Raw genomic sequence first — 27,596 nt, forward strand, 5'->3', positions numbered from 1 at the left:
ATGATATTGTGAATAATTGAGGCTTGACCTGGAGGAAAGCTTTTAACCAGCGAGAAAAATACTATTTTAAATTGTGTTGTTTTTGACTCAGCCCATACTGCTCTCTGCATATAGTGCTGTTAAGGAGTTTTTAGTATTTGATGCATCAAGTCTTTTTAACCAGCATTTATGATTGTCTCCATCTACAGTTGAAATCTTGAACACCATGTGGTTTTTTTGCGGGCTACACAAGACTTAATAATCGTTACTTTTCATAGCATAACTTTTATGCTACAGTATTGAATGTTTTTGCATTGCTAGTGAAGACACTGTATTGTGCAATGCTTCGCATTGATTAATGTCACCAGATGGCTTATTGGCAGCCATCAGAAATACTAGACTTAGGTTGATGTAGTGGAACAATCTGACAGTAGTTGCTTGTCCTGTTGCTTTTTTCTGTATTTGTCATTTAAATTAAATTGTCACAAATTATGTACCTTTTTCAAACAATGTAATGATTACCATTGAAGTGCATTTGCTACATAAAAATGTTAAATGAAAAACTGAAATAAAGTGCCCACATTTCACACCGACGTCCTTGTGGAATCCATAAATGAGCAAAACATTTTAGTAATTTTAGAAGTAAATCTTATCAGTCCTGCTGAAACTCTCTGAGTGCAGAAAAATGAATGCATCTTTAACAGTTTCATTTCCCTTGAGTTTAGATCAAAGAAACATTTCTGAGCACTGCGCCGCTTTCACCGGAATATAGGTTAATCCTAATAAACAGATTAGCAGAAATATCAGGAGGCTGCATGAATCAAATCTCCTGTCGACAGCTTCTTTTCTTTAGCAGACGCTAACCCAGACAGGCCATGACTTTCTAGCTGCGTTGGATGTTATCTGAGAGCTCAACATAAATTTTAATGCATTAGCAGTTATTAAATGATATCCTGAAGCAAAGAAAGAAGATACAAAATGTAATTTAAAGTATGGCTTAGTTTTACTAGGATGTGAGGGGTGTGCAAGTAGTTATGCTGTGATACATAAAACAAATACCAAGTTCTGCCACTCAGTTTCCTGGAAAGAAAATATTCTCAAAGTTTGACAGTGAAGTATAATTTATGAATCTTTGAGGGACACAAGTTTATATTATATTTAAATACACGAGACTGCAAAGTCAGTGCAATGCAAGTCTACACAGAACCCTCTAGTGCATTAAAGGCTGTTCCAAATGAGGATTTTTCAGTCAGACAACCACCGTTATTGCCAATCAACCATTATCAATCCTTTCAGTGATAGAGAAAGACTGACATTCCAATTATCACCACGCCACCTCCATACAAATGCTTTTTCTAATGTAGAAGCTGCAATCCTAAAAGCACTGGAAACAGATTAGTAAGACAGTTAAGATCAGGGAAGGCCAAACTGCCATCTCCACTCGAACCCAGAATCTCCATGAAGAACAGAGACTTTGAAGAATTGTCATTTCATCCTCAGATCCAGGTGGTGAACTGTACATTCAGTCTCAGTGTTGTTGTCTTTACATATAAACCAATATGTGCCAGAGCCAGACGGTTCACTGTCATATAGTTAGAATCCACCGCGGCAGTTGTGTTAGCTGTCATACCAGTCCAGGAAGAGGAGTGAGAAAGAGCACATGACCAGGAAGAAAAGGATCCACACCCGGAAGCCAGCGTTGTTTTTGATTGCCTTGTGAGAGAAGTTAACAAAAGTGACATTTTACTGACTAGATTTATGAACCCCCCCTCTCAAAAAAACTTTATATGACGTATAAGTCACACATGCAGAGTAGATGGTTTGTCGGTTTCCATCCCAAGAACCTTACCTCTCGAATATCCTCATTGCCTTCTTTAACGTTCTCTGTAGCACCGACAACCAGCTGATGAATGCTGTCAATCTCTGTTTCCTGTCATGAGAAGTGAAATGAATAATCATTTGATTTCAAATACGGCGTATTCTGAACCAAGCAGGAAACGTAAGGAACTCTTACTTACTTGCTGAAGAACTTTCTCAGCGAAGATCTCCTGGAGTCGTGAGATCTCCACCACCTTCCCCTCAATTTGCCTGGCAGGCAGAAAAAGGGAGGCATGAATTATTCCATGAAAATAGTGTGCCTAGCATATGTAAACCCTTCCAGATGGTATTAGTATTATCGGGGCCGGTCTGGTGTTTGGTAATTTTTACCTCAGGACCAAAGGAATTTTGTTCCATCTGGAACAAACATGATTTTATCTGGATATCATGAAAAATATTCCATCTGCAAACACCTATGTCCTTGGGTCATTTTAATCCTGTCTGAATCAACATCTGGTATTTTGTATAACTGTCGTCTTGCTCAGCTGGCATTTCAATCACTACGGCCACTAGGGTAATTTAGTGGGAGGTAGGGTGACACTGTAGCACACTCACACAAGAGTATCTACATCACTTATGCATTGCTACTTGTGCAACAGCCTAAAATTAGCCACCTCTGCTGTTAATACTGATGCTGTCTAGAAGACGGGTGATGAAAGGCAAAGTAATACTGAGGGAGACTCACCTCACTTCATCCACCAGGTTGTTCATTTCACTGACCAGCCTCTGGTTTTCCTGCTCAAACTAGACAGAAACACACAAAAGCATTGAAACATCTTTATAAAAGATGCTTTACACTTAAAGCTGACATATGGCAAATCTGTGATATAGAAGTCAGGATATGCTGTACGTTGCATATCCTGCAAGACCATTCTCCGTGACCACCTCAATACTTTAGGGACTCAAGAAAGTAATCAATAGCACTGCACATTCAGACGTATGGCTGCATATTCATGAGACACATACAAATCTACATAATTAGATCTACTATATATTGTATAACATGAACAGTGTATAATGATGTGCGAGGTGCCACACCATCTGGATCTCCTCAGGAGAGAGCTCATCCTCCAATCGGCCCTCCTCCCACAGGTTGACACTGTTGTCCAGGACCTCTGACACATTCTTTTCTGAAGGAAGGAAAGTAGGAAGTCTTAATTTTTCTACAAAAAAACTACCAGCACTTCCTTCATCATCACTTATTCAGTCATTCACTTTCGGAGCCTCTTAAAAGGTTACATTTCACCGCACTGAAACTAAGAGCAGTTGAAATACTGACGCATTGTTTTGTCCACACAGTGGGCATTCACAGCATTTGGGGGTGGTGATTAATCATTATCATAAGACATTACTTGCATTAAACCTTGTTACACCACTGTGCCAATCTCACTGGTGCTTGATGTAGATGGTTTATCAAATGGATAGGAAAGTGTACGTAAGCTCTCTAAGAAGAGAAATAATAGTGCAGTCTGGGAGGCTCAGTGGCAAAGTCAAACTATACTACACAATAATTATTATTATGTTTGTGCACATACTGACATACTAGACATGTCTTTTTATTATGTTATTGTTACATGCAATTATAAACAGTAAAAAAAGTAATACAAAAAAAGTCAATTAAAATGTGCTTTCAGTTAGTTTCTCTTCAGTGATAATGAGGTTCAGGCTTGAAGCGGTTTCATGGTTCTCTTAATAATCCAGTTAACACGATAATGACAATGAAACCCGTTTTTTTGGGTCATTACTAACAAACAACACATTTATAGTCATAATTTTGCTGTAACAAATCATATTGCAATTAAAAAACTGTTTTAAATTTGTTTTAAAATGTAATGCTACAGTTGACAAGTAAGAAAAAGGAGTGATGACACATGCAGCTGTTGTCTCGTGTAAACCAGTGTTTTTTGTATGAGTATGTGGACATTAGTTAACTTTCAAAACTGTGTGTCCATCACCTGAAGGTTTGAATCATATAAATTGGCAAAATTATAAGTTATTAGTACAACACTTTTTAAACTAGAGGCTGCAGATAAAACACACAGATCTGTCTAAAATGTAAAAGCAGGTATGAATAAATACAGGTAAGAATGACCTATTCATCAGTATTGCAGTACAGTCACATCTATTAAAATCTAAGAAAACATCCCTTCTTTTTAAAGAAGGGATCATTTTAGTTTCACAAATATTTAGTATTTCTGTTACTTCTGCAACTTCCTGTATGTTCTTGCTCAACACACAGGGAAAACTGCACTTTCCAGGACACAAATACACTCAACAGTCAGTAAAGAACCAAGTCACAGCTGCAGGGCTCCTTGCCTGAGTCTGTGTGCCGCCACAGAAACAGAGCCCAGTGTCTCAGGGGACTAGCTAACTTACCAGAACTTTCCTCCTTGACAGTCTTTTCCTCAGTGGGCTCCACTTCTACCGTTTTCCCCGCCCGACCGTGGTGCTCTGATCCCAGTCTTGACCTAAAAACAAAGAGCAAAGGGTCATCTGTCTGAAAGAGCAACGTGTCTTAAAGTTGTTGCAGTCCTAAATTCAGAGTAAACAATAATAAATGACATGAATGGGATGTTTATAGAAGATGTGCTTTGCAAATACTCACAGTCTCTTCTTGTCCACCATTCTCTTGACTCTAATTGCTCTCTGCTCAGAATAAATCTTACACACTCCTTAAAAACAAACACAGGGGACACACAAGTGAACATGTAGCCACTAATCCCCAAAATATGGCTCTCTTCCTTATCAACCAGTAAATGTCCTGGAGACAAAAGGATGGGCTCAAACAAAGCCTCGAGAGGACAATTTAATGAGTTGCATGAACTTACCTCTTAGATACATTTCAATGAGGTCCAGCACTGCCCCCCTGTGCTCCTTTATCTGGGCTGATGTCACCTGCTTCTCAGCTACGATGACAACAGCAGCATATTAAAAGATATACTCACTGATTTTGGTGCAGAGCCTAAATGTAAACACCAATACAAAATCCTCTCAGCTCACTGCTGATGTGTTTACACTCAACACAGTTCAGAGCTGAGTTTTAAAACTATGAGCTGTATATTTTAATGTATTCTACAAGTGCAAGACAATATCAGCATCACCTGACGGCATATTTGTAATCACGATAATATTTGAAGTCATAAGGTGTCAAGTAATAAAAACACACACCTTCATTGCGTAGCTGCTTGATGGCCTCAGAACAGGTCCTCATGAAGATCTGAGCATCCTGGTCGATCTGATCTCGTTCACTATCCGTCATACGGGTGAGATCTGATGAGATGAGGCTGTAAAATAAAGATAGTTCACTACAATTGACCGTAATACTGACAGATCCCTCCCTAATTTCGATATGTACCCACAATCATTCTCTTTACTCCTTCTATCCTTATTCAGGGTCATGTGAGGCAGGAGTCTATCCCAGCATGTACTGGATGGACGGAAGAAGAAACCCTGAACTGGTCTGGTCTCCAATTAATGTCAAACCAATACATTCACAATTCCACATATGAGCAGGTTAAAACTCCCAGTTCACCTGAGCAACATGTTTTTTCCACTAAGAAAGAAAACTGAAACTGTGTGAAAACTCAAACAAACCTAAACAGAAGATACAAAGACAGCAGGAAGCGTAAGTGCAACTCAAACCTGGGACCTTTCATACAGTCAGTTCAGACTTAATGGCTCCCTCTTGTGGACTTCTAAGATACAGCGACACAATTGGATTTTGCATTGACTGACAGGATAGACTCACAATTCTGTCTTAAAACAATAGTTGGGAGCCCTAATTAAAATAGAAACAGGTTTTGCTTGTATTTACTCCAGTTGTTCACACTGGCCATTAGAAGATCCCCTCCAAATACAATTACAATGTAAGTGATGGGCAACAAAATCCACAGCCCTTAATTTATGTAAAAATACATTTGATAGTTAATATGGTTTCTATACTCTGAGTTAGTCAAATAAAGTGGATACCTTCCATAGCTACAGTCCTTTTAGTATAAAATTCCCACTTTGTGTTTCCTCTGACAGTGTTTTCCTGTCGAGCTGCAGTGGAAGTGAAGTAACAAAAAGAGAGACCTTGGCACTACAAGGGCTATAAAATTGAAAGATTTCTACATAAGGTGACTATTTTGAATGGCTGAAGCTTCATATAAGCTTTAGATAAACGTTTAAATACATTTTTGCACAAAAAAAGACTTATTTCATCCCCCATCACTGACATTGTAAGCACATTAGGAAGGGATCTTTTAATGGCCAGTACAAGCAGGAGGAATTATTACAGCTTCTTTCTGTCATGTGGGCACCTGAATATTGTTTGAAGAAAAAAATAGGAACCTATGCTTTAATAGCACCCTGAAATTGAAAGAATGAAAGTGGCTGTGATGAAATATGAAGTTGAACAAGCCATCATTTAAAATAATTATGGCAACTGTGACAAAAATGTTTTGTTTGCTTGTTCAAGCTGCAGTCCCACATTACAACACATTCTATTCTGGGAAGGCTTTAATGAGGCTTTTAACTTTAACATTCGTCATACTTGGACTGACATGGTGGCCGGCTGCACTAATTATATTGTAAGTGAATTCAGTTCAAATCCATAGAGCATAATTATTCTGTCAGATAAAGTCAAAAAAAAGAAAGAAAAAGGAAGTTGATAAGAAAATTGGAAGACAGGAACAGCTAATAATGAGACTGAAGGTAGACAAGACTCGCACACAAACCTCTGATGGCTTCTTGATGGATTTTCCCACCGCTAAAAAACTAGCGCACTCCACCCAGAGACATTGGTAATGTTGAGTTAATGTGTTCAGTTGAAGCTTTATCAACAAACCAAACAAAACATAGGCTACTCCACACACCCACACCTACAGAAACACAGAGGGGGCCTTGAAGGGAGGAAGGCCTGGATTAGTCCCAGGGCGTGATTTGTTCTCCACTTGGTTGCAGCTCAATTATTCCAGACAATTAGACTGGAGCCTGCCACTATGGACCACCCTACTTGCTGCTGACCTTGTGCCAGCAGACACTCCTGCAGCACACACACATTTGGAGGCACGTATTTGGAGACACGTATTTGACAGTCTGATCAAATCAGCCCTGACTCCTGACCTCTTCTGAATTTTATCAGAATCAAAGTAATTCTCCCTTCACCAGCCTCCCGTGCAGCCTTGAATGGTTCTGACCACCGCTGTTGTTGATTGTTGTGGATTAGTGTGAGACTTACCTTCCAGCGCTCACGTAATCTTTCCTGTGTTGCAGCAGAAAGTCTTTGAGCTTGGTGATGTTTGTGATCTGTCAAGATAAAGTGAGAAGATGCATTAGTTGATTTCATTACCTTCGCGTCGATGGGTTTTCTTTGAACGCTATGCCTCAGTTGGCTGGCTCTTCAAATATGCCAACCATGTCAACACGGCTTAAGAAAGGCATGTTTTAGACGTGTACCAGGAAACTACCCCCCCCCCAACTACATTTAGACAGAACCAAAGTAAATGTATAATTTAGCATTTATTGAATGCGACAAGCGACCAATGTCTGTCTATCTCTGTGGACTCACAATATTTACTTTTGACAATTCATCAACTCCGTGACATACTAAAATCAAACTTGCAATTTCCTCGTCAAACAGCTCTCATAAATAAAGCTGTGAGCTGCTGAATACAGAGCTCAGACAGAGCCATCTCTAATAAGTTTTTAAATTCATGATCTGTTACTATTTATCACAGAGAAAATGTCCAAGTGTATGTGTGCACAGGGAAACCAAAGGAAACTTGGTTCAATCCAATATTTGCTCCTGTAATTCGGTCAAATATTAAAAAAGACCAAATTGCTTCCCTGTCCACAGAGCTCTGCTGGCAGGGTACGAGTGGGTGTGAACGTGCACACAGCGGGCTCTGTTACAACCAGAAGAAGACAGAACTCAGACAAGCCGAGGATTGAAAAATGACACAATGAGTTTGACTGTGACAGCGACTCCAGAACGTGGGAGATTATTTTGATAGTATAAACGACGCTGTCTTCGGCCTTCAGCCTTTTCACTCTAACAACCTCAATTATCAAATTGCCTTGGCTGTAAGGAGTAATCCAGCACCAGTCGTCTAATAATGTCTCTAAACATCCATTCCAAGCGTCGCGGTGACCTGAAGCAGTGTTTTATTTGAGCTGACATTTGAAAGATGACGAGTTTTTTCAACGTAGAGAGAAGGTGTCAACATAAACAGAGCTGAGCAATTTGTTGGAAACCTAGATCCCCGTCTCTGGTTCAAAGAGTGGTTCTGTGACGTATCGCACTGCTGTAGGGCACATCATGCTAACCTAAGCAAAGCTGGCCCTTGTAATAATACAATTATTAGAGGTCAAGAGTTAATTGTTGTTCAGAGCAGTTGAGCTTGGAAGGGGGTTTAGGGGTAGAGGAGAAACTTTCTTACGGTTCAAAGTCAAACGTTGCGTTGTGACTTGTGTGGCGTTTCGGTGAATGAGGAAACTTGAAGCGAGCTCCTGACTGTGAGTCCTGATTTACTAACACACTGGTAGGATTTTCCAAGCCTACAGCCATAAAACCCCCAGTGAATAACCTGCTTCTTATAATGTCTTGGGTGATCTTGGGTGGGAAAGAATGGGTTAGCTATTTAAAAAAAGATTTGCGAAGAAAAAAGATTCCTCCTAGTAATTTAACAATGCATGCTGCCCTTCAAAATGTACCTTAAAGCAGAGATAACACATTTATTGTTTTTACTTTGTGGCATTTTAGTTTATGCTTCATAACTTTTGATACCATTTTCGTGTTATTTCTCACCTCCTGCATGAAACATAGTAAAACACAATTTTCATGTTATCTATATTATTATTATTATTATTATTATAATTAGCTGATTGAGTGATTGGTCAATTGGCAGAAAATGAATGGACAATGAATCATCTTTTAGTCTTTTTTTTAACAAAAATGGAAAATATTCACTGATGTCAGCTATCTAAACTCTCAGTATTTCCTGGTTTTATTAATTGTCTGTAATAAACCAAATACATCTCTGTATATCTTTGAGTTTTGGAGTGTTAGTTGAACAAAACAAGACATGATGCACATCACCTTGAGCTCTGGGTACTTGAAATAGGCATTCTTTGTAATTTGCTGACAAAATAATCATTATTTGCTGCCTTCATTTCATCTAAATTACTGAGAATATATTTAAACTGTATCTTTATGGTGCAAGTCTTTAAAGGAGCCACATTTGTCCAGACCTGTGAGTGTTAAAGACGTGGAATGATTAAGTGATTAGTATGATCTTATTATTTTACTATTTTAAGTTAAACCAGCTCTAGTGGTAAAAATGTTATTTACTGGCCAAGAAAACCACCTTGGTTTCAGTATGTTTTTTATGCTACTCTTGGTCTGCCGCAAAGTGGAAAATATAATCTTTAAAATGGCATGACTAATTTATCTTTTACTATAAACTATATTTTCTGCTTGCAATTGGCACTTGGCTTAAACCTTTTATTTATGTACAAAGTATACAGCATGTGTCTGCGGAGCTGTGTTCATGGAAGTGCACCTTTTTGGCCAGCAGGCAGTGCTAAATCCACAGCGTTGAAACATGCTGAATCACAGAACAGACATGCGGCAGAGGCGTGTAGGGGGGTGTGTGTGTGTTGTGGGGGTACCAGGGAGTGTCAAGAGTGCTGCTCTGGGGGTTGAGCTGTCTCCTGTGTGTATACATTGGAGCTCAGATTCCCAGCACAACCTCAAGGGTTTGCAGGGGGTCAGAGGGATCAATTGCTCTTGTAACTTAAGACCCTAAAGAGCAAGTAATTCCTCAACAATGAGGAAGGGGGTGGCCTTTTGCAATGTGGCTCACCGTATATGTGTGTATGCTGGTATCTGTGAGGCCGTGCGTGTGTATACGTGCCGCTGCATAGGTGTGTGTGAGGCAGAACTTGCAGTGAAGGCAGGAGGAGACAGTCTGCCGGGCTACATCTAATCTCGTCATCATCAAAGACCCCCACTTTACCTCCTCACTTTCTCCTCCCCCCTGCTTCCCTCCAGCCCCGACTGAGCCCAAACAAACCATCAGGGGGGATTATTATGAGGAAGAAAAGAGAAAAGGCTTAGCTAGCAGATTTATAAAGAGCTTGGATGCCTCTTTGTTTTCTTAAATCCAGGTAACGGACAGAATTTGATGATGACTGCCCTGCTTTAGTTTAAGCCCCTGTGTGTCCTGACCGAGGGCGATCCATACTGACGCCATGCTATGTTGTGTTTCGGTATGTGGGCCTGATACAGAGAGGATGCTTCAGTGGAGAAGACTTCGCCACATGTTGATTTTATTATCATGTTTATGTCTGTTTCCCTAATCGCTTCAGTTTTGTCTTCTTATGTCTATTTGCTATAGACACTATAAAAAACAAAAAGCGCCATCAAACAAAGTTTTTAAAGATTCTTTAAAAGTGACCTTTTTTGATATGAGCTAAAGCTCTATTAATGTTGTGTTTTAGTGTTTTTATTTTTATTTTTACTGGATTATTCGCTTGGATTAAATACAGTCCTGATGTTTGTACTAATGATTGTTGATCATGTAGGTCAAATTATGCATGGATACAAAATGTCATCTAAACAAGGTCGCCATTCATTTTCATCTCATGGGGAGTCTGAATCATACATTACAAATTTTGCAACACTGACTGAGGCACATCCGTAAAGACATCAGCATATAGTATGCTGTATGCATTATAAAGTCCCTTAGACAACTACAGCACAGATTTTGCGCTCTGAGACACATTTTACATATTTAATTTTTCTCTCGTTTACCACAAATTGGATGTATTTAACAGGCAAGATCATCTGTCAGTTACAGTGTAGGTGACATCACAAGTGTTTCAGGTTACGCAGCCAGTTTTGGATAAATTTCAGTGGAAAACTGCACTGTTGCATTCTGAAGCAAACAAAATGTGTTTAACCAATCAATTTCATATGAAACAGATGTAATGACTGCATTTAACTCATCAAAAACTTGGACACCACTGTACAAAAAATGAATGCATAAATGTGAAGTGAATGCACATGACAGACAAGAGTTGTCATTTAGAAAAGCAAACACGTGTGTCACAGGTGCCCCACTACGCAGTGCATTACAGGTCAGTAATGAATGCCTTCTGCCTAAACAGTAGGAACAGTATCTGCAGGTATTATAATGTAATGTGTTGATCTGATATTGTGATTCTATAAGGAGCGTGATTATGTAATACAGCGATAATACTGTTTGTGATTCCTGCTAGTTACTTTGATAATATTGGGCTTTCACAGATAGTGTGAGTAAAATGTTTAATAACAGAATATAAAGTATTTCTGAATTATAGGAACAGAACGCTCATGTTTACTGGCGTCTGTGATGAGCTGTTAAATCAACATGTTAGCAGCATTTACATCCTGTTAGTTGTTTTAACACCTGACTTGCCCTGAAAGCTCTACTCGTATCAAGCTTCATTTCCTCTTTCAGAGTGTAAAACACAAACTAATAAAAATCAGCACACTTTACCTTTTAATTGGAGAAGTGCTTCATTAAAGCCAGAGTATCATCACCAATCTCGTTTTTTTTACTTCTTAAATAGTAATTTTACCAACATTTACATGAAAGACCATGTCAGCTTCTTTTTTTACTCATTTTAGAAAAGATTTTTAAAAAATGACATGCTTGAAATGTTCTAATACAGACAAAAAACATCAAACCTTAAAACCTGAAAATTCTCAGATCTGTAAATAAAGTGATTTTTCCCTCATTCTGAATCCAATTTATCAATTATTGATAACGGCAATAACAGCTACTTTACTTTTAAGGTAGTTAAAACAGATCTTTGTTTCCTGTTTTTTAAGACAGAAAGAAATAAGGATTTACATCTTGGAAAATCTTATAAATTTCTCAGACTGACAAAAACAAGGACATTTAAGGGCAAATTAAGATGGGTGACAATCCTAGTAATCCTATTTTACGTTATGGAATATAAAGTGTGCTAATTTTCCATTTGGCTTCCAAACACATAGCCTGTCCTTCTGTACATCAAAGACTGTAATAATTTGTGAGAGCTTTTGGCAGTAACAGGACTTTTAAAGGAACATGCTTATTTTCTCTTAACTCTAAATTTCTAAAGGTCAAGGTAAAATTATTTCTGTACATACAGAAACCAGCAGCATTATGCATGTAAAATAAAATATAAATCCTATCAACATCTGAGATGGTACAGTTGATTGGATTGAAGCCAATTCATTTGAAGTATGGAGAAAGCAGCTATAAAAGTGTGTCTGCCTGTAAACAACAGACTTTTCAACTGAATGGTTGACAAATTCCACCACTATTGTAATAAAGTCTCATTAAAAGCAGAGGAAAGAGGACACAGAGAGCTGGTACCTCTGAGGCAGCAAACAGACTTTTTCTGTTGACCTTTGCCATCAACAAAGCCTTTCATCTACTGTAGATGAATGGTGACCACAACTGAAGCCCAAACAAAATGTTTACTGCTGTTATTTTAACTATATTATCTGCTTTAGCTTCACTTGACACATTGTGTCATGTGAGATGACAGTACGTAATTAATACCCCATGCTTTATTCCACTAACATCTTTATCTGGAACAAAAGGAACACTCAAGTCTTTACGCAGATGAGCACACATCTGTTGCAGTTTCATGGTTAAGACTCCTTGTATTTTGAAGTGTCAGGGTCAAGTATGCAGCCTAGAGTCATCTCTATTAGAGGAATGTTCAGTGATTGTAAATCACAATAACTAAGATTTGTCTAATCACAAAGCTTGACAACATTCTTCAAAAAGAATCCCCATCTGCTGCTCTAGTCTTGTTACATGTTGGCTTTAAATTGAGCCTGGTCTATTGAGCTCAATGTTACTTTTCTTCCACTTAAACAATTTAGTCTGCAGAGAGTATCTGGTGCCCATCTCATGATTTAGGGTTTGACATACATCTGCAAATCTGCGTTTCACCACTTTTTGCTCTTTTTTTATTTTTATTTTCAGGAATCATGCAAAAAGCCTTTTTTGGTGCACGCACTAAAACAAAATCAAGATTGTGCTCGGGCCTGACAGCAGATGCCTCAAAATTCAATTTGCCTGGCTTTCATGAGAAAACAGTGCAGAGATTAGGCCGACTGGTAAAGAGACCATTTAGCAGCACATTCATCTCAGGGTGATCTCAGGAAATCACTTCCCCATGGCCAAAGTACTGACTCAGTGCAGTCTTGGCTTAGACAGCTGTATGTCAGCGAGTTTTACCTGTTGGCAAATATAGTTTGTGACTTGATCAGAAATAAAGGGGGATGGTTTTTAATTCTCTGTGAGTTGGAAAAATTATTATACTTATAACCTTTCAGCCTTAATTTTGTAAATAATGTTAAAATTATAGATTTCAAACATTTATACTGTTTGCAATTTAATGAAGCTTCAGCCAGACTCTGCAGTGTCTCCTAAGACAAAATCCTATAATTTAATAGTAAGGATTTAGCCTATTATTTCCCATATGAATTGTTTTTTTTACTTTCTGAAATATTCACTGGACCTGTGTTTTGCTATTACATGAATATTCAAATAGGTATATTTTAGCTACTGTACTTAGGCTATGTGCTTCTACCGTACATTTTTTAACTTTGATACTTGATAGATGATAGCTTTTATTTTAAGGAGACGCTTTGCACAATATTCAAGAACAAAAAGCAAATTTGCGCACTTGAGCCCTATATTCCCAAAATGCTTGACATTCACGACAACTCATAAATGTCACTGCTGTGTACAATCTGCTGCTGTGGCTGTGCAACATCTGTATGTCACCTTTTAGAAGCACTAAAAATCTGCAAATGCTGTTTTACCTGAATGAACACTAACAGGAAAACAAGTATAATATAAACTACTTCATAGATTGCTTTCCAATTTTGAAATTCACCTTTTATTGAACCTGCTTCATCCAAGTTTAATAAAGTGGAGACTTTAATCCAGAGTATCCCCAAAACATAACTCTGATGACATTTAAAATGTTTAAAAAACATTTTGGTAAATTATAAAGTAAACCAGATTCTTAGAAAATTCTAACTAAATGCTTTGAGTATACATGAGCGTACTATTTCAATGTGAAAGTTTACATTGGGAAGAACCCCCCCTGCCTGCAACAGTACAACATACTTTTAAGTGCTGGCTGATAGCCACACTTTTCAGTGTTTCAAAGAAAACACTGTGAGAAGGAGCCAATTTTGGAATACCAACACGAAAGGCACAGTGGGGAGCCAGGCACTATTTTCTACACACAATTTAACAATTTTAGAGTGACCTCCTCCGTTTAAACTCGAGAAGGGCAGCATGCTGTGGAGAGAGATGAGGTGAGCGGTGAAATGAAGATCACAGTGCCCCAAACCGACCCCTATGAGGTAAAAGATTCCCCTGACCAAACCCCACCCTGCTAACACTGGCCCTCTTATTAGTCAATCAAGCCTTTTTTGCGCTGCTGTGAAAGACGCTACATTTCCTTTCTCAATGAGCTACATTTTGAGTAGAAAGCGGCCTCATAGGACCACTGTGTATTTGTCAACTTTGATGTTTTCTTTCTATTTTTGTGAAGCTTCAGTGGGAACTTGGAAAGTTATGCATGTCTTGAAGGGCACCCACATCTGTTGTGCATTAGATGCCGGCCGTCAACATTGTTACTGGGGGACCTAATTTAATATTTTCTCTGTTTTGATCTTCCACCTTTAATCACTGGGTCTTGGGAGGATCGGCTTTCCTCAAGAAATTGTTCGAGAACCGAAAGAAAATGTTATTGCAGCATGTTTATGGAATCATACATGTGAAGAGAGTACTTGCACAAAAACACTGCCTATGTCAAGCTGTACAGAGAGAAGAATGGACAGTTGAGTTCGGGGAGATGTGGGTGAAAACCGCGACATAACTGTAAGCATTCAGGACATTCCAAACTCGCAATTTCAATTTCTACAAAAGCTGTTTCACCAAGATGGTTTGAGATGGTATCTGCAGCGCGAGGGAGACAGCGGTAGGGGGGGAGGAGAGCCGAGGGCAGGCACCACAGGATAGGTTTGGGTTTCTTTGAATCAGCACCACTGCTTTTATTAAACCACCATTTCTAATATCAATGTAACAGAACATAACAAAAACCTGGTTGTGCAGAGCTGATGTGACTGGGCTCAGACTGATGGTTGACATCAGGTACAACTTAAAATCCTGACTCCCCCAGGGAAATGTAGTGGTTCTTCAAGGTGCCTTTGAAGAGGTTTGTGTTCATGATATTCATGTCAGGCCAAGGCCTTGTGGCTGTGTAAGCAATGCTCATGACACAGAGCAAAGCCTTTTTGATGCCAAAGGGCCGTCTCCTTCTGACTACCACTGAGGATGTTTCTGTACTCTACAGAACAGAATTTGAGTTTTTTTGTCAAGATCACTAGACTAACTTGACACCAATGTTGCCTTTCCTGACAAGTTTATACAGTCAATATACCATGAAAAAACAGCGTCTTGTACACAGGTACTGAAATCAAAATCAAAATGTGATTATTGGCCTAATATTCAAACTCTGTTTGAATCAGTTCAAAACATAAGAAAATGAGCCAGGTCTTGCCTTTTCGATTCCAGGCCCATCAGTGTTGGGGGAGGTCTGGCACCCAGACCTAACCCTTAGTACACAATATCCTGGACTAAAAACTTCTGTGTGACCAGTTGGTCCAATGTGATTTATCTTGCCAGGCAGCTGGATTCACTAGATCATGGCATCACGCCAGAATCCATCTTGTCAGGCTTCAAGTTATGCACTTGTGTCTGAACCACCAAAGTTTCAGACCAATCAGCGTTGCAAATCCAGCTTCCTTGCAAGGTAAGATGGTGTAGTTGGTGATAGATAGATGGTGCATCCAATCACCTGCCAAGTACTTTTTGCCTGCCCTTTTCCAAACAGTTTCCATGGACAACTTCTCTGTAACAAACCATCTGACACGTCTAGTTACAATGTGATTACTTTTCAAACTATTTAGCTTTTGTCTGACCAAATCTCAAACAGGCCATTTATATATTCTGAATTGCCCATATAGGACAGGATCTGACAATTCCTGCAGTCTGAAAGATGTTCAAGTGACAACAGTGGCATTTTTATGAGTGCCTGTGTTATTTCAGTGATCTGTTTTTTTGCTCTCAATGTAGATGTTTTGAAAATGATTGGTCTTACTAAACTAAACAAAGTTATTGTAATGTCACCACATATTCGTTCATTGATAATCATTTGGTGTACATTTTAAAATAAAACAATTTACCTTAATATTGATGTCCCTCGGGAATATATCCATGTTCGAGGTGGATATCTTTAAATTAAAGTTGTTGCAAGCTAGAAGATAACTTTATCTCACCTTGTTTTTATTTATTTGGAACTAATTCATATATCAAAAGCTATCTTAAAGTTTTTTCATAGCTTCTGTGTTGCAGGATTACTGCCCTTCTGTGTTTCCTGTGAGAGTAAATGCTTTCTTACAGCAACACAGCAGTGCTGGGGTTATAAACCAAAGCTGGTATGACATTCAAAACTGATTACTTTGTTTTGAAGAAGTATTCATAATATCTACTATGTAGTTAGCTATATTAATGTTGCCTTGATTTGGAAGTGGGTTCACAGAGTCGCCACAGGACCAGCAGCCTTGTTAGCAGCAATTAATTAAACATGAATCAGTCACAAACACAAAATGTGCCTGTGATATAGAAAAATTGTGTCGGTCTGAACAAGGCTTTGGTCAGGGATGACAGTTGAAAGTAGCAGACATAAAGAAAGTTCCATCCTAACTAGCAAGGATGATGCAATGAAAGACTGGAAAAAGAAAGCAGTTTACCTCTGTCTTAAAAACCAGGGAATTACATGGAAGGTAACATCAGAGCAACTCACACATTAACCGGGATAAAAATAATTGTGGTTGCCAGTTTGTGTGAGTGCTCTGAAATACACAATAGCAATAATAACAAGGTGACATAAATAGAGCTGGCACACACATCACTACACTACAACACTGATATACACTACACCCCTACACCTGCACACAAAGCATATATCCAATTAATGTAGGATGATATGATGATATCTGCTGTGAAAACGATGGCAATTTTGCCAGCTGTCAGAGATGTTGCCACACTGTTCATCTGAAGGTATCTATTCATAGGGCCATTTTATTTATTGTTGAAAGTCAGTAAGCATGGCTGCTTTGTCATTTTTAGCTGGCTCAATCAAAAACATATTTTTGATCTATCAACAGTTTACCACTTAATTTACCAGCAATGTAAATGTTATAAAACAACACCATCATAAAAGATTGTATTCATCTCGCTCCCCTTCAAGCTCATGCTGCATTCATCAGAGTTGTACATATTCACTGCTGAGAGGCCTTGTTGAACAGCTATGGATAGCTGGTGCACACTGGACTAAAGTCAAGCTGTGGTGACCAGTTCAGTAAAAGCAAACAGATCGAAGTATTGACTAACCTGCAGTAAAACAGTCCCGTTTTTATCTGTCATTCAAACGTGAAGTAGGTTTTGAGTCAATGCTAGCCCAGTTAGCTGGAGTTAGCTTCGGGAAACTTACCACTTCTTTCGCCTTCGGAGAGAAGCCGCTCTTGGGTCTGCTCCTCTTGAAAATTTCATCTTTGGTCGAGTCAAAGCCCACTCCTATCGCCTTGTTTCTGGTTTTCACTGTCTTCACGCTGGCTTTGAAAAGAAGAGTTATATCCACAGCCATGTCTGAGCAGCTGCAGCACGACGCCTGCTGTAAACAAACCGACACGTCACCACGTGGCGACGTCACTGTGCTGCGACTCGATAGATTTTCCCTGAGACGGAGGAGAAAGCCTTACATTTCACCTTAACATTTAAACTGTATTTATTTATCTCAGCGTGTTTGGTAACTCAAAATATCTACAACCTGCACGCGTCTGACCTGATATCAAGATATCCTTTGCATTGATTCAGTTTCAGGTAGCGAAAATCTCGGAAATTAAAAAAAAAATCTCTTAAATGTGATAACTTAAGTTTAAAAAGACTTAAGTGGAAGGCTTCACCTGATAGTTACATGATTTTGCTGAATAGCACAATTAACTTGCTGAATTTTCTGCACTGTACTCTTGTTTTGTAAGGCTGTAATAAGGACTATTTGTGCAAACAGATATTCATTCTGTGTATATGTGTGTGTCTCTGTCTCAGAATAATGCCCCTACAGATTATTGAAGGGATGTCCAGCAGGAAGCGGAGACCGAACTGGACAGACCAGGAGTGTGTTCTTCTTGCTCAGCTGATGCAGGAGAGGAAAGACATAATCAGAGGAAAGTGCAGCACTGGAGTATCAATACAAGATAAAAGACAAGCCTGGGAAGAGATAGCCCAAGCCATTAATAATGCCTTTCCACAGATTCAGCGCACAGTGTCTGACTGTAACAAAAAGTGGGAAAACCTGCTTGCAAAGTCAAGGGAAGAGATCAAACGACAGAAAAGGCAAGCGGGTGCAGGTGAGGATAATCTGATGCTTCTTGGCAATAAAATGTCTTATAATTAGTATCATTAAATCTACAAATTTAAACCTGGTGAAATGAGCCAAGAGCTTCAGGGTAGGTATGTGCGTTTGGCTGCAGAAGAAGTTTGAGTGAGGAACTTGAAAGAAAAAAATAAGCAAATCTATTTCTTATTGTATGCATGTTAAATTGATTATACTCATGAGATATATGGCATATTTTATTCACAGGAGAGGGCCTGTCCCTAGAACACCTCAGTACTGTGACCAAACTAGTGATTTCTGTTATGAATCTCTCAGACATACTGCAACATGACAGTGAAGACTCTCCAACTGTACAGATGATGGACAATCAACAAAACAGGTAATACAGTTTTGTCAGCTTCTTTCATGTGCCTAGAAGTAGAAATATGTAACGGTCATGCTGAAGCAGGCTGCCTTTCACATCAGTTACAAAAGGCAGGCAGTATTTTCTTACTCACAGTCTCTGTCCCAGTTAAATCGGTATAATCCAAAACATTTACTTTCAATATCAACTTTCGTCCAAGTAAACTGTTTACCATGATGTCCACCTTCCCTGATACTTTGTTATTCAGAATAACAGGGAAACTGGAAAGCTGGTGATATTTTAAGTCATTTTCAAAAAGCTGTGAGCAGTAGTATTGAAACAGATGCAGAAATCAGAGGTGTAAATATTAAAACCTGAGTTAGTTAAATCAACATTTTCTAAAAGGCTGGATGCCACAAGGGGCATGTTAAATGTGCTTTTTTGGACCTGACCAATATTAGATTAAAAAAAGTTTTTTTTTTTAAAGAAAGAAAAAAAAGTCTGATATATCAAACACTTATGACAAAGATATGTAATGGAGGCAGGATTTTAAAGCTTAACAGTGAACTTCATTGTATAAAATCAGTGCACTGAAGCAATAATCTTCACTGTGAATTTAATAATTATAAATTGCTATAAAAAAACAACATAGAACATAAAAAAACATGTGTATTTATATTCAACTTGAATTAAGAAGGATTAAATGTACATAAAATGCTGCCTATATAACTTAAATATATATATATATATATATATATATCTGCATATATTAGGCAATATATACATTGATACTGATATATCTGTGATTGATCAATATCAGCTGTCCGATATATCGGTGGGATTCTAGTTTTGTGATTTGGGTGGACAAACCTTGATGTGTTGTGGTTGAAATTTAAATTTAAATTTTAGTCAACAAATGCAGAGACAAACTTTTTTTCCTGCCATTTCAGCTGTGATAAAGATGGACACGACCACACAATAGGGGAAAGATTTGCAGACAAACATCAACTGACAGATCTCGAGCTTCCAGCATATGCTGCAGATCTAGCCGCTTCTCCACCTGAACAAAAACTGACTGCTTTCACTAACATCCCTAAATCACTCGCAGTGCAGTTTAGTACTCCCCGTTCTGCCATCTTCAGTGCTTCTGGAGGTCAGTCAGATTCTCCCTGCTCTGTTTCTACACCTTCCGCAAATTGCACGACTTTACAAGAGAGAATGGATTTGGAAATGTCAGTGCTAAAAAGACAAGAAGCTGTCCTCAAGCTGCAAGAGGAATATTATACACTAAAAATTAAGCTGCTGAAGAAGCAAGTGGAAGACCCATCTACAAAGGACTGAAGGAGTTAGATGACAACCTGTTGCACCTGTTTGTGACTTCTGTCTGTGAAATGCGACCAACAAAAACACAGTGTTATGATTTGTCAATTTTAATGTTGAAATTTGTATTGTGGAAGTGAATGAATGTATCATTATTATACTCATTTGTGTGTTGAAATGTGGTTAAACACTAAAAACAGGACATTTCATTCAGTATTTCATATTCTGCCATTAAGAATGTGTAAGAAATGCCACTGCTGTCTTTATCACTTCAAAAAACACATACTGATGCTACCTGGTCAGTTGTTTACATTAACTTCATCCACTCACTCACTTTTTTTCCAGTTGGGAATGCCAAGTAAGCCTTTTTTACAGTTGTGGTTTTGTCTTGTCATAACAGGAAAAGCGCAGGTGTAAATAATAACATTAGTGATGGCTCTGTTCCATTTAGGTGTCCCTGTTAGCAGTGCCAGAGAGTCAGCATGCACAATACCAAACCCTGTTACTGGAACACCAGATTAGTTACACCTGTGCTTTTTCTGCTGTGATGTCTCACATGACAATGATCTTTTCATTGGATGTTTGAACTATGATACGTTATTGCGTTAAGCTTGTCGAGTTGTCAGTGTTGTTTTAATCCTATTGTTATTTTAGCATGTACACACAAAGTGTGTCCAAACTTTTGAATGGTATGATGATGATCTGACAGCAATTTTGTCTGCTTCAGGCATCCATATGGCTAATCACACTACATGATGAATGAAACGAAATATGTATCCCGGTAGGTGTTGGCTGTACATAATCACAAACCAAAACCTGTTAAAATCATGAAGTAATGTATACCAGAAATGTAGTTTTAAGTCCTCCTTCATTATACTTATTACCAATGTCTTGTAAATGTCCTTGTATTATACTGTAATTACTACAGTAATGAACAAGTCACTGTATTCTCTCATAGACTCAGACCCATGATTATTTATTATTTCAGTCATAAGGTGCTTTTAGTTTAAAAAAGTAATCCAGCATTTTTTTGTGTTTATACAATGTGAATCAATATAGGTATTCTTGGATGAGACTTATCATAAGATGGATTTCTGCTTTTCTTTCTTATTGTGCAGTTTCATGTTAAATAAATGTTGACATTATGGAATTCGGCATGTTTGATGCTTCACATTGCTTTGAGTGTCAGATGAAGAGACAAAGTTGCTATTATATAGTGAGTATAACATGCTGCATTTCTTTTTAATTTCATCTTTATGGACACATTTTGGTCCTGTGTAAATCAACTGATGTATAAAATACAATCCCAGTTTCAGATTCTTCAGTTTCTTGGGATAATGAGAATGTAGCTTTTACAGTAGATCACTTGTTATAAAAGTTTACACAGCACTTTCAGGTAAATGCATTGTGTCCTAAAACTGTAGAATTTCAGATACTAGATTCTTAAAATTGGATTCAATCTTTGCAGGAAGTGTAATTTGTGTATTTTTTGAAGGGAAGTATAATTCATACGTATAATTTTACACTGTTGGACATTTGGTTTATTTGCTGATTCATACCATTTACTCGTAAGTGCAAATTTGGAAGCTGTAAATGTTTGACATACTGTACACCAATACACATATTTATGAAAATTGAACTTGGTCATGCCAATGTAAGTAAAGCTAAAAAAATGTCCTGTCTAGACAAATGTAGTAATTTGTGTGTAATATTTCTCATAAATCTGTTTATTTGTAAGTGACTGGGGTTGGCACCCAGATGTAAGCATTGGGGCCCAGAGTGTTGAATAAAAGTCTGTTATTTGCTGTGTGGTTTGCTCATTTCCTTTGTTAGTGTTGTGCCAGACTGTGTTACAGCTGAGTACTGTGACTGTCTCTCCCTTTCTGCCGCCTCAGCATTAACTCCTCGTCACTTTTTTTCATTCACTTTAGCTTTGACTGTGAAAAGAGAGCAGCTTTTCAAGGACCAGGGTTTTGTGCACAAAATAAGTCATGATTGCCTTTATGATATTTAATGTGTTGATGTGAGCAGCACTTTTATCGCTTTTTTTATGGGAAGATAACCCACTAATTGAGCATGTCACAAGCAGGTAACTCAATGTACTGGGGCTATGACAGGAAAATGGATGATGAGCTAATACAACAATTTTCTCTGTAACTCTGTAAAACTGGGGTTCCTGACCTTTTTGGTCTGCTTTAGCTGAATCGGCTCAACCCTGTCAGATGAATCCAGGGACTGCTTCAGCTTCACCACTCAAGTATAATCTTTTGAATTGTAAACTGGATGTTATTTAACACTATTTATTATTTAAAAGAGTGGATATTCTGACAATATTTTTTTCACATTACTGTGAAATTTGATGATTACTTCAATTACAATCCAATTTGACTGCAACTGCAGAGGTACCCCCTTTGGTAGAAGCTCTAAAAATCAATCTAAAAGTCTGTTTCTGTCTCTTGTGCTTCACTCATTCTGCCATTTTCTCCTTTGTGCACTTGCTTTTCTACTCATGATTTAGTATTTTGTAATTTATTATCAACTGTAAAGTGTTCAAATCCTGCTAAGGCGGTTTAATCGGATGCAAGGTCATTAATGCTGACCTATGAATCAGTTTGATTGGACAGTGAGGGTTTAATTTTTACCTATTGTCCATATTTGCCTAGGAGTCAGTTTTGCCTCAAGCTGTTCAGTATTAAAGCTTTAAAGCCACGATACAATGAGTCACAAAAGGCGATAAGTCTTTCTTGAGTAAGAGTAAGTCTTTCCAGTAAATCATTTCTGATAGCACTTTTGATTGTTGTGCTATGACAGTTATTCTTAGTTTGAATAAACATAAGTAATCATAGACATAACCACTACAGTGTGCCCATGACATACATTTAACAAGATAAAATGAGACATATCATTTAAATAACACCCAGAAACACTGAATTGATTGCTCTTACTGTTGCATGCTGGGAAATCTTGAGGCAAGTCAACTCTATATGATAATATAATACAATATAATGCAATACAATCAGATGTTTTGTATTTGTATATCATAGTCTGACTCGCTATGTTTTGGACAAACAGTACCCCACTACCCCACTGAAGTCTGTGACAATACAATGGACATATATTTTCGTTTTGTTTTTTGTTTAGATATATATACATACACACACATATATTTCCATGCTCATCTGCAACACAAGTTATTTTTCATTCACAAAGTTTATATTTCATCCCCATTCTGTGTAGAGCAGCTTATGATATGAATACAGGCTTGTATTCATTTTCATTTTTTGTTTTGGTGCAAATTGCCTTTCATATTAAGCACCTTAGGTATGTCATCCCTTTAATAGTGATTTTTTTCCCTCTTGCTCAACTCCAGCATTGGCTCCACCCCCTGCATGCCAGATTCCTACAGACCACAATGCACACGTGAGCCAGTTTTTTGTCACTCATGAGTCACTGGAAGGGTAGCAAGCAGCACTCTCTAAAAAATATCCCTGAAAGTCCCTAAAGTAGACTAATAACGTAACCCTAAAAACAGACTATACATTCTTTATAAGGCATTCCCAGATACCTATCTATGCCTGGATGAAGTGTCAGTGATGCTATCCATTCCCCCTGTCCCTGACAGATGAGCCATGTTTTGGAGTGTCCTCTGGGCAGTCCACTTAACTGTCTGAAAAGGAACCCCTTAATCTCCACTTTCTCTTTGTTTGGACTATTATCAGACCTGTCCGTCAGGGCTGCTCTATCTTCACAGGACTCATCTACTGGCTGTTTGACGCTGGCTTAATTCTATCAAAGGTCCTTATCACTACTTTGCCTGAGGATGCATCCTTCCTCTGAACTGATAAAATGCTCCCTGCTCTGATAAGAGCATCATTTTTTAGAGTGAATAACACGGTTTTGTGTGTTTTTTTAATGCACATCGCTGGCTTACTGCTCTTATGCTTGTATTTTGCTTGGTTGAGCCCCTTCATTTACCCTAAACACAGTCATTATTGGACCTACCTAGTAGCTAAATTTTGGCTGTTTGCTTTGTTAATTAGTGGGGTGTAGTCTGAAACCTGAGCTAATGACACAACGATATCCAGTCAACTTCCACTGATCCAGATTGGAGATAGTCCCCTTTGATGGTAGTTAACTCTGTCTTTTGGCAGTAGTCACTTGAAACAGTCCAAAAGGAATGTCATGCAGCTTGATCTGATGAGCAATTACATGGGAGGGAGCTGTTGCCTTTGAGGTAGAAGCTTACCTGCCACACCCTGCAGGCTTACAAATAAGCCTCTGGATGCCTCCCAAATGTGTGAGAATGGTCCATTTTCTTCGTGTCCTTCTCCTCATGACAGATTGTCTGACAGGATTTGACAGGTGGTGGAAGGGTTAGCCAAGGCATTGCATTAACAATTTGGTTAGCATTATGTCAGCCCGACAAATAGAAAAAGCCTTTTCAGAGTCCAGCAGAAAAGATATTTGGAACTGGTGCCAGGATAGATGTTTGATCCAGTTTCTTTATTTGTCTTATGATGTAAAATTAGTCTAATTACCAGGAGCAATAAATATTTATTATATCTATTTGTTGTTAAATAGAAAATATGTTATTATTATTTGGATGTCTGGATGATACTGTGTATATGTGAGTGCACGTTTGCGTGTGTGTGTGTGTGTGTGAGTGCGTGTGTGTGTGTGTGTGTGTGCATGCATGGGTGCATGGGTGCGTGTGTGTTAGACTGTGAGAAAGGGGTGACGTTCTTGTATGCATACACAGTATCTGTGTTTTATACTTTGTGCATGGGTTTGCATGTCTGAGAATATTTAGGCGTAATTCTTTTTTACCACTATAATAACCAGGTCCCAGATTTTGTATATGAATCATAAGCATTGCATGCAAGGTCATGTACATGTAAGCTTCCTGGAAAAATAATCATGGAAAAGACATGCAGATTAGCTGCTTGAACCAACAAAGAACTACCCATAGGTTAAGTACAAATGTTGCAATCACAAATTGGATCTTCCGTTATGCAGTCGCTGTTACAAACGCTTAACTTTATTTAGATTAGAAAGGGCATTCCCCTTTACCAACAGGCTTCAGGCACAATGTCTCTTTGGCAGGGATTAACCACAATTTATGTTTTTATTTTGTTGGCGTGGTGACAGCCAAGAGGGGGAAACTTTCTAAAAAGACACAGTAACAAGGCAAATTACCCTTTACCAACTTATTTTATTTTGTCTTACCCGTCACCACAAGCACAAACAAAAAGGCTATTAAAGAAACTACTTTTTGGACACTGAATGACTGAAATCTGGCCATCAATGTTATCATTGTGTGTCTTGTATTGTTTGCCCTTGGCAAAAAAATGTCTCTTGATTCTTTGTAACCTTTAGCTTAAAGGACTCAAGTAACATTTACAGAGGTATATGAGTTTCATATATGATATAATCATGCCATTGGCCACACTAAGACAGTCCAGATTTAAGCATTCATGGATATGCTTGACTTGATCATTTTCCACAATGGTCTTAAAAAATGGTCAGCAATTGCCCCACCAATGAAAGGGGATCCTCTTTGTAATTAAAGCCAGTAGAAAATTGGATCATTTTTTGCCTGGACAGCTTTCACATTCCAGCCTAATATGGCATTGGAAGCTTTTGAAGTTGCTGTCTTGGCAGTCCCAAATTATACCTTTCATCAGCCAATCATAAGAAAATGGCAACCTGACATTCCCAATCGCAGCTTACTTTTGAGCTGGAGTCCATGTAATCAAGGAGGAGCACATGATAGCCACTGACAAATCAACAATGAATACTAGAATTACAATTTCTCAGTTATAACTCATGGAATGTTTTATTTTTAAGATCAAACTTTCCTCTTCATCCACCAAAAGTCAAATGTATGTAATTATCTCTTAACTTCTTATTGGTTCAAATGATTGCCTCTTCAGTGAACCCTATGTAATGCTACTTACTGTGATAAAAATGTCAAGTCTTGTATAATGTAAACTGTCACTGTCACAGCAAGTGGACTTAAACTGATATTTGCACTAATAGTTTTTAGTCTTTGGTATCTTTTGTGACCATTGAAGGGTTCAATGCAAATGAGGCATCATTGGGTCAAGTTTGTGATATATGATAAGGGCAAAAAACAGATTTTTCCCCAATATGAAGCTTCCCTCGTCTCTTTTATTGTATTTGTTGAGCTGAATTCCAGCCCTTTGTTTTAACTTTCATGACCTTATTAATTTATTATCATGAGCAATATTATAATCCTATGCTTTTATAGTAACTTGTACAACCAAAATAAAAATCACACTTATATTCCTGTCAACTAAGGAAAAAATGCCTCAGCTGGACTAAAAAGTTGCCTCCTGTAACTGTAGAAATAACTAATGTTTACCAAAAATATAAAAAGGCTCAGTGTAAAAGCAAGTCAACAAGTTTCACAGGTCAGAATGTGTCATAATGCTTCATCATCACTGTAATAGACAATCATATTGCTTCACCCTCTGAGCTCAAATTGAACACATTTGTTGGGGTTTCAAGCTTTGGCCATCATGTCACTGAATAGCAACTCCTGCATCATCACCCAATTATGACATGACAGGACTGACACAGATGAATACATTTACCCTGACACAATGGTCTTTGAGGGGGGAAAAAAGCTCCATGGAAGCATTTACAGAGCAGGTCATTGGTCGCCCCATTGCCTCATCCTCACTGGACAGCTGCAATGCTGAAAACTCACAGCTTGAAACGACTCTGGGAATTATGGGCGTTAGCACAAGTCAGCGGGTTCACTGAGAAAATCTACTTTTTTAGCGAGAATGTTATACTGTGGTAATTAGCGGCGACGGCGTTCTATCCAAGCCAGGACGAAGGGGAAGTAAGTAAAGTAAGTTATACTGTGGTAGCATAGGTAACATACTGCAGTTTTCTTCTCCACCAATATAACAGTCTGTAATTTTTGTATAATCTTTGTTAACCCATAATCTACAAAAGACAAACTTCTCCAGGACAACAATTGGCCAGTTGAGGTCAATTAAACTTGCACTCTTTTGCTGAAAGACTCTTGGCTGACCAGTGTAACCCTCAAACAATGGCAGCTATTATGCATCATCAGGCATTTCTACTGTACAGGCACGTACATATGCCTCAGAACAAACCAACCTCCTCAGAGACACTCAAATTAAACATGAAATAATTTGTGTCTTGGTGGTTTCTCCCATTCGTAACCCCAGGCTCTGGCCAAGGCCAGAACGTCGTGATTGACTTCATGTATTTATAAATAGGCAAAGAGAAAAGGAGAAATAGAGAAGGGAGCCCAACAGATGACTGAAACCATATGGAACTGGTGGAGAGTAACTCATCTTGTGACAACATAGCATGCAGCCACCCCCACCCAGCCCCCTCCACCTCAACTGCATCCCACCCCCCGAGTCCCACTCTGTCTCATGTCACAGCCGTTCACGAAAGACTGCAATTGGAGAAGGTCAATCGGTGGCTGGGGCCAAGAACAAAGTGATCGTGATTTTCAAAAAGTACATGCGGGATCTGAGGAGGAAATGGTTTTGCCGCCAAA

The 27,596-nt window shown here is 38.4% G+C and overlaps 2 protein-coding genes across 2 annotated transcripts; one reads left to right on the forward strand and one right to left on the reverse strand.

Annotated features, from left to right (window-relative positions):
• Positions 1–960: 960 nt before the first annotated feature.
• On the reverse strand, positions 961–17,651 carry stx18 (syntaxin 18). Its single transcript, XM_062415515.1, has 11 exons — positions 17,464–17,651; positions 7,079–7,146; positions 5,026–5,141; positions 4,686–4,763; positions 4,463–4,529; positions 4,234–4,325; positions 2,896–2,987; positions 2,543–2,601; positions 1,998–2,067; positions 1,829–1,909; positions 961–1,692 (listed from the first exon to the last, which is right to left on the reverse strand). The coding sequence occupies exons 1-11, from the start codon at positions 17,614–17,616 to the stop codon at positions 1,597–1,599; spliced, it is 972 nt and encodes a 323-aa protein (XP_062271499.1). The 5' UTR covers positions 17,617–17,651; the 3' UTR covers positions 961–1,596.
• A 69-nt stretch (positions 17,652–17,720) lies between these two features.
• Positions 17,721–20,614, forward strand: LOC133977375 (uncharacterized). The gene is made up of 4 exons (XM_062415516.1): positions 17,721–17,852; positions 18,078–18,379; positions 18,613–18,745; positions 19,660–20,614. Exons 2-4 carry the CDS (start codon positions 18,082–18,084, stop codon positions 20,048–20,050), a joined length of 822 nt encoding a protein of 273 aa, XP_062271500.1. The 5' UTR covers positions 17,721–17,852; positions 18,078–18,081; the 3' UTR covers positions 20,051–20,614.
• Positions 20,615–27,596: the final 6,982 nt, after the last annotated feature.

The sequence above is a fragment of the Scomber scombrus genome, chromosome 3 (assembly GCF_963691925.1).
Source record: "Scomber scombrus chromosome 3, fScoSco1.1, whole genome shotgun sequence".
Taxonomy (NCBI): Eukaryota; Metazoa; Chordata; class Actinopteri; order Scombriformes; family Scombridae; genus Scomber; species Scomber scombrus.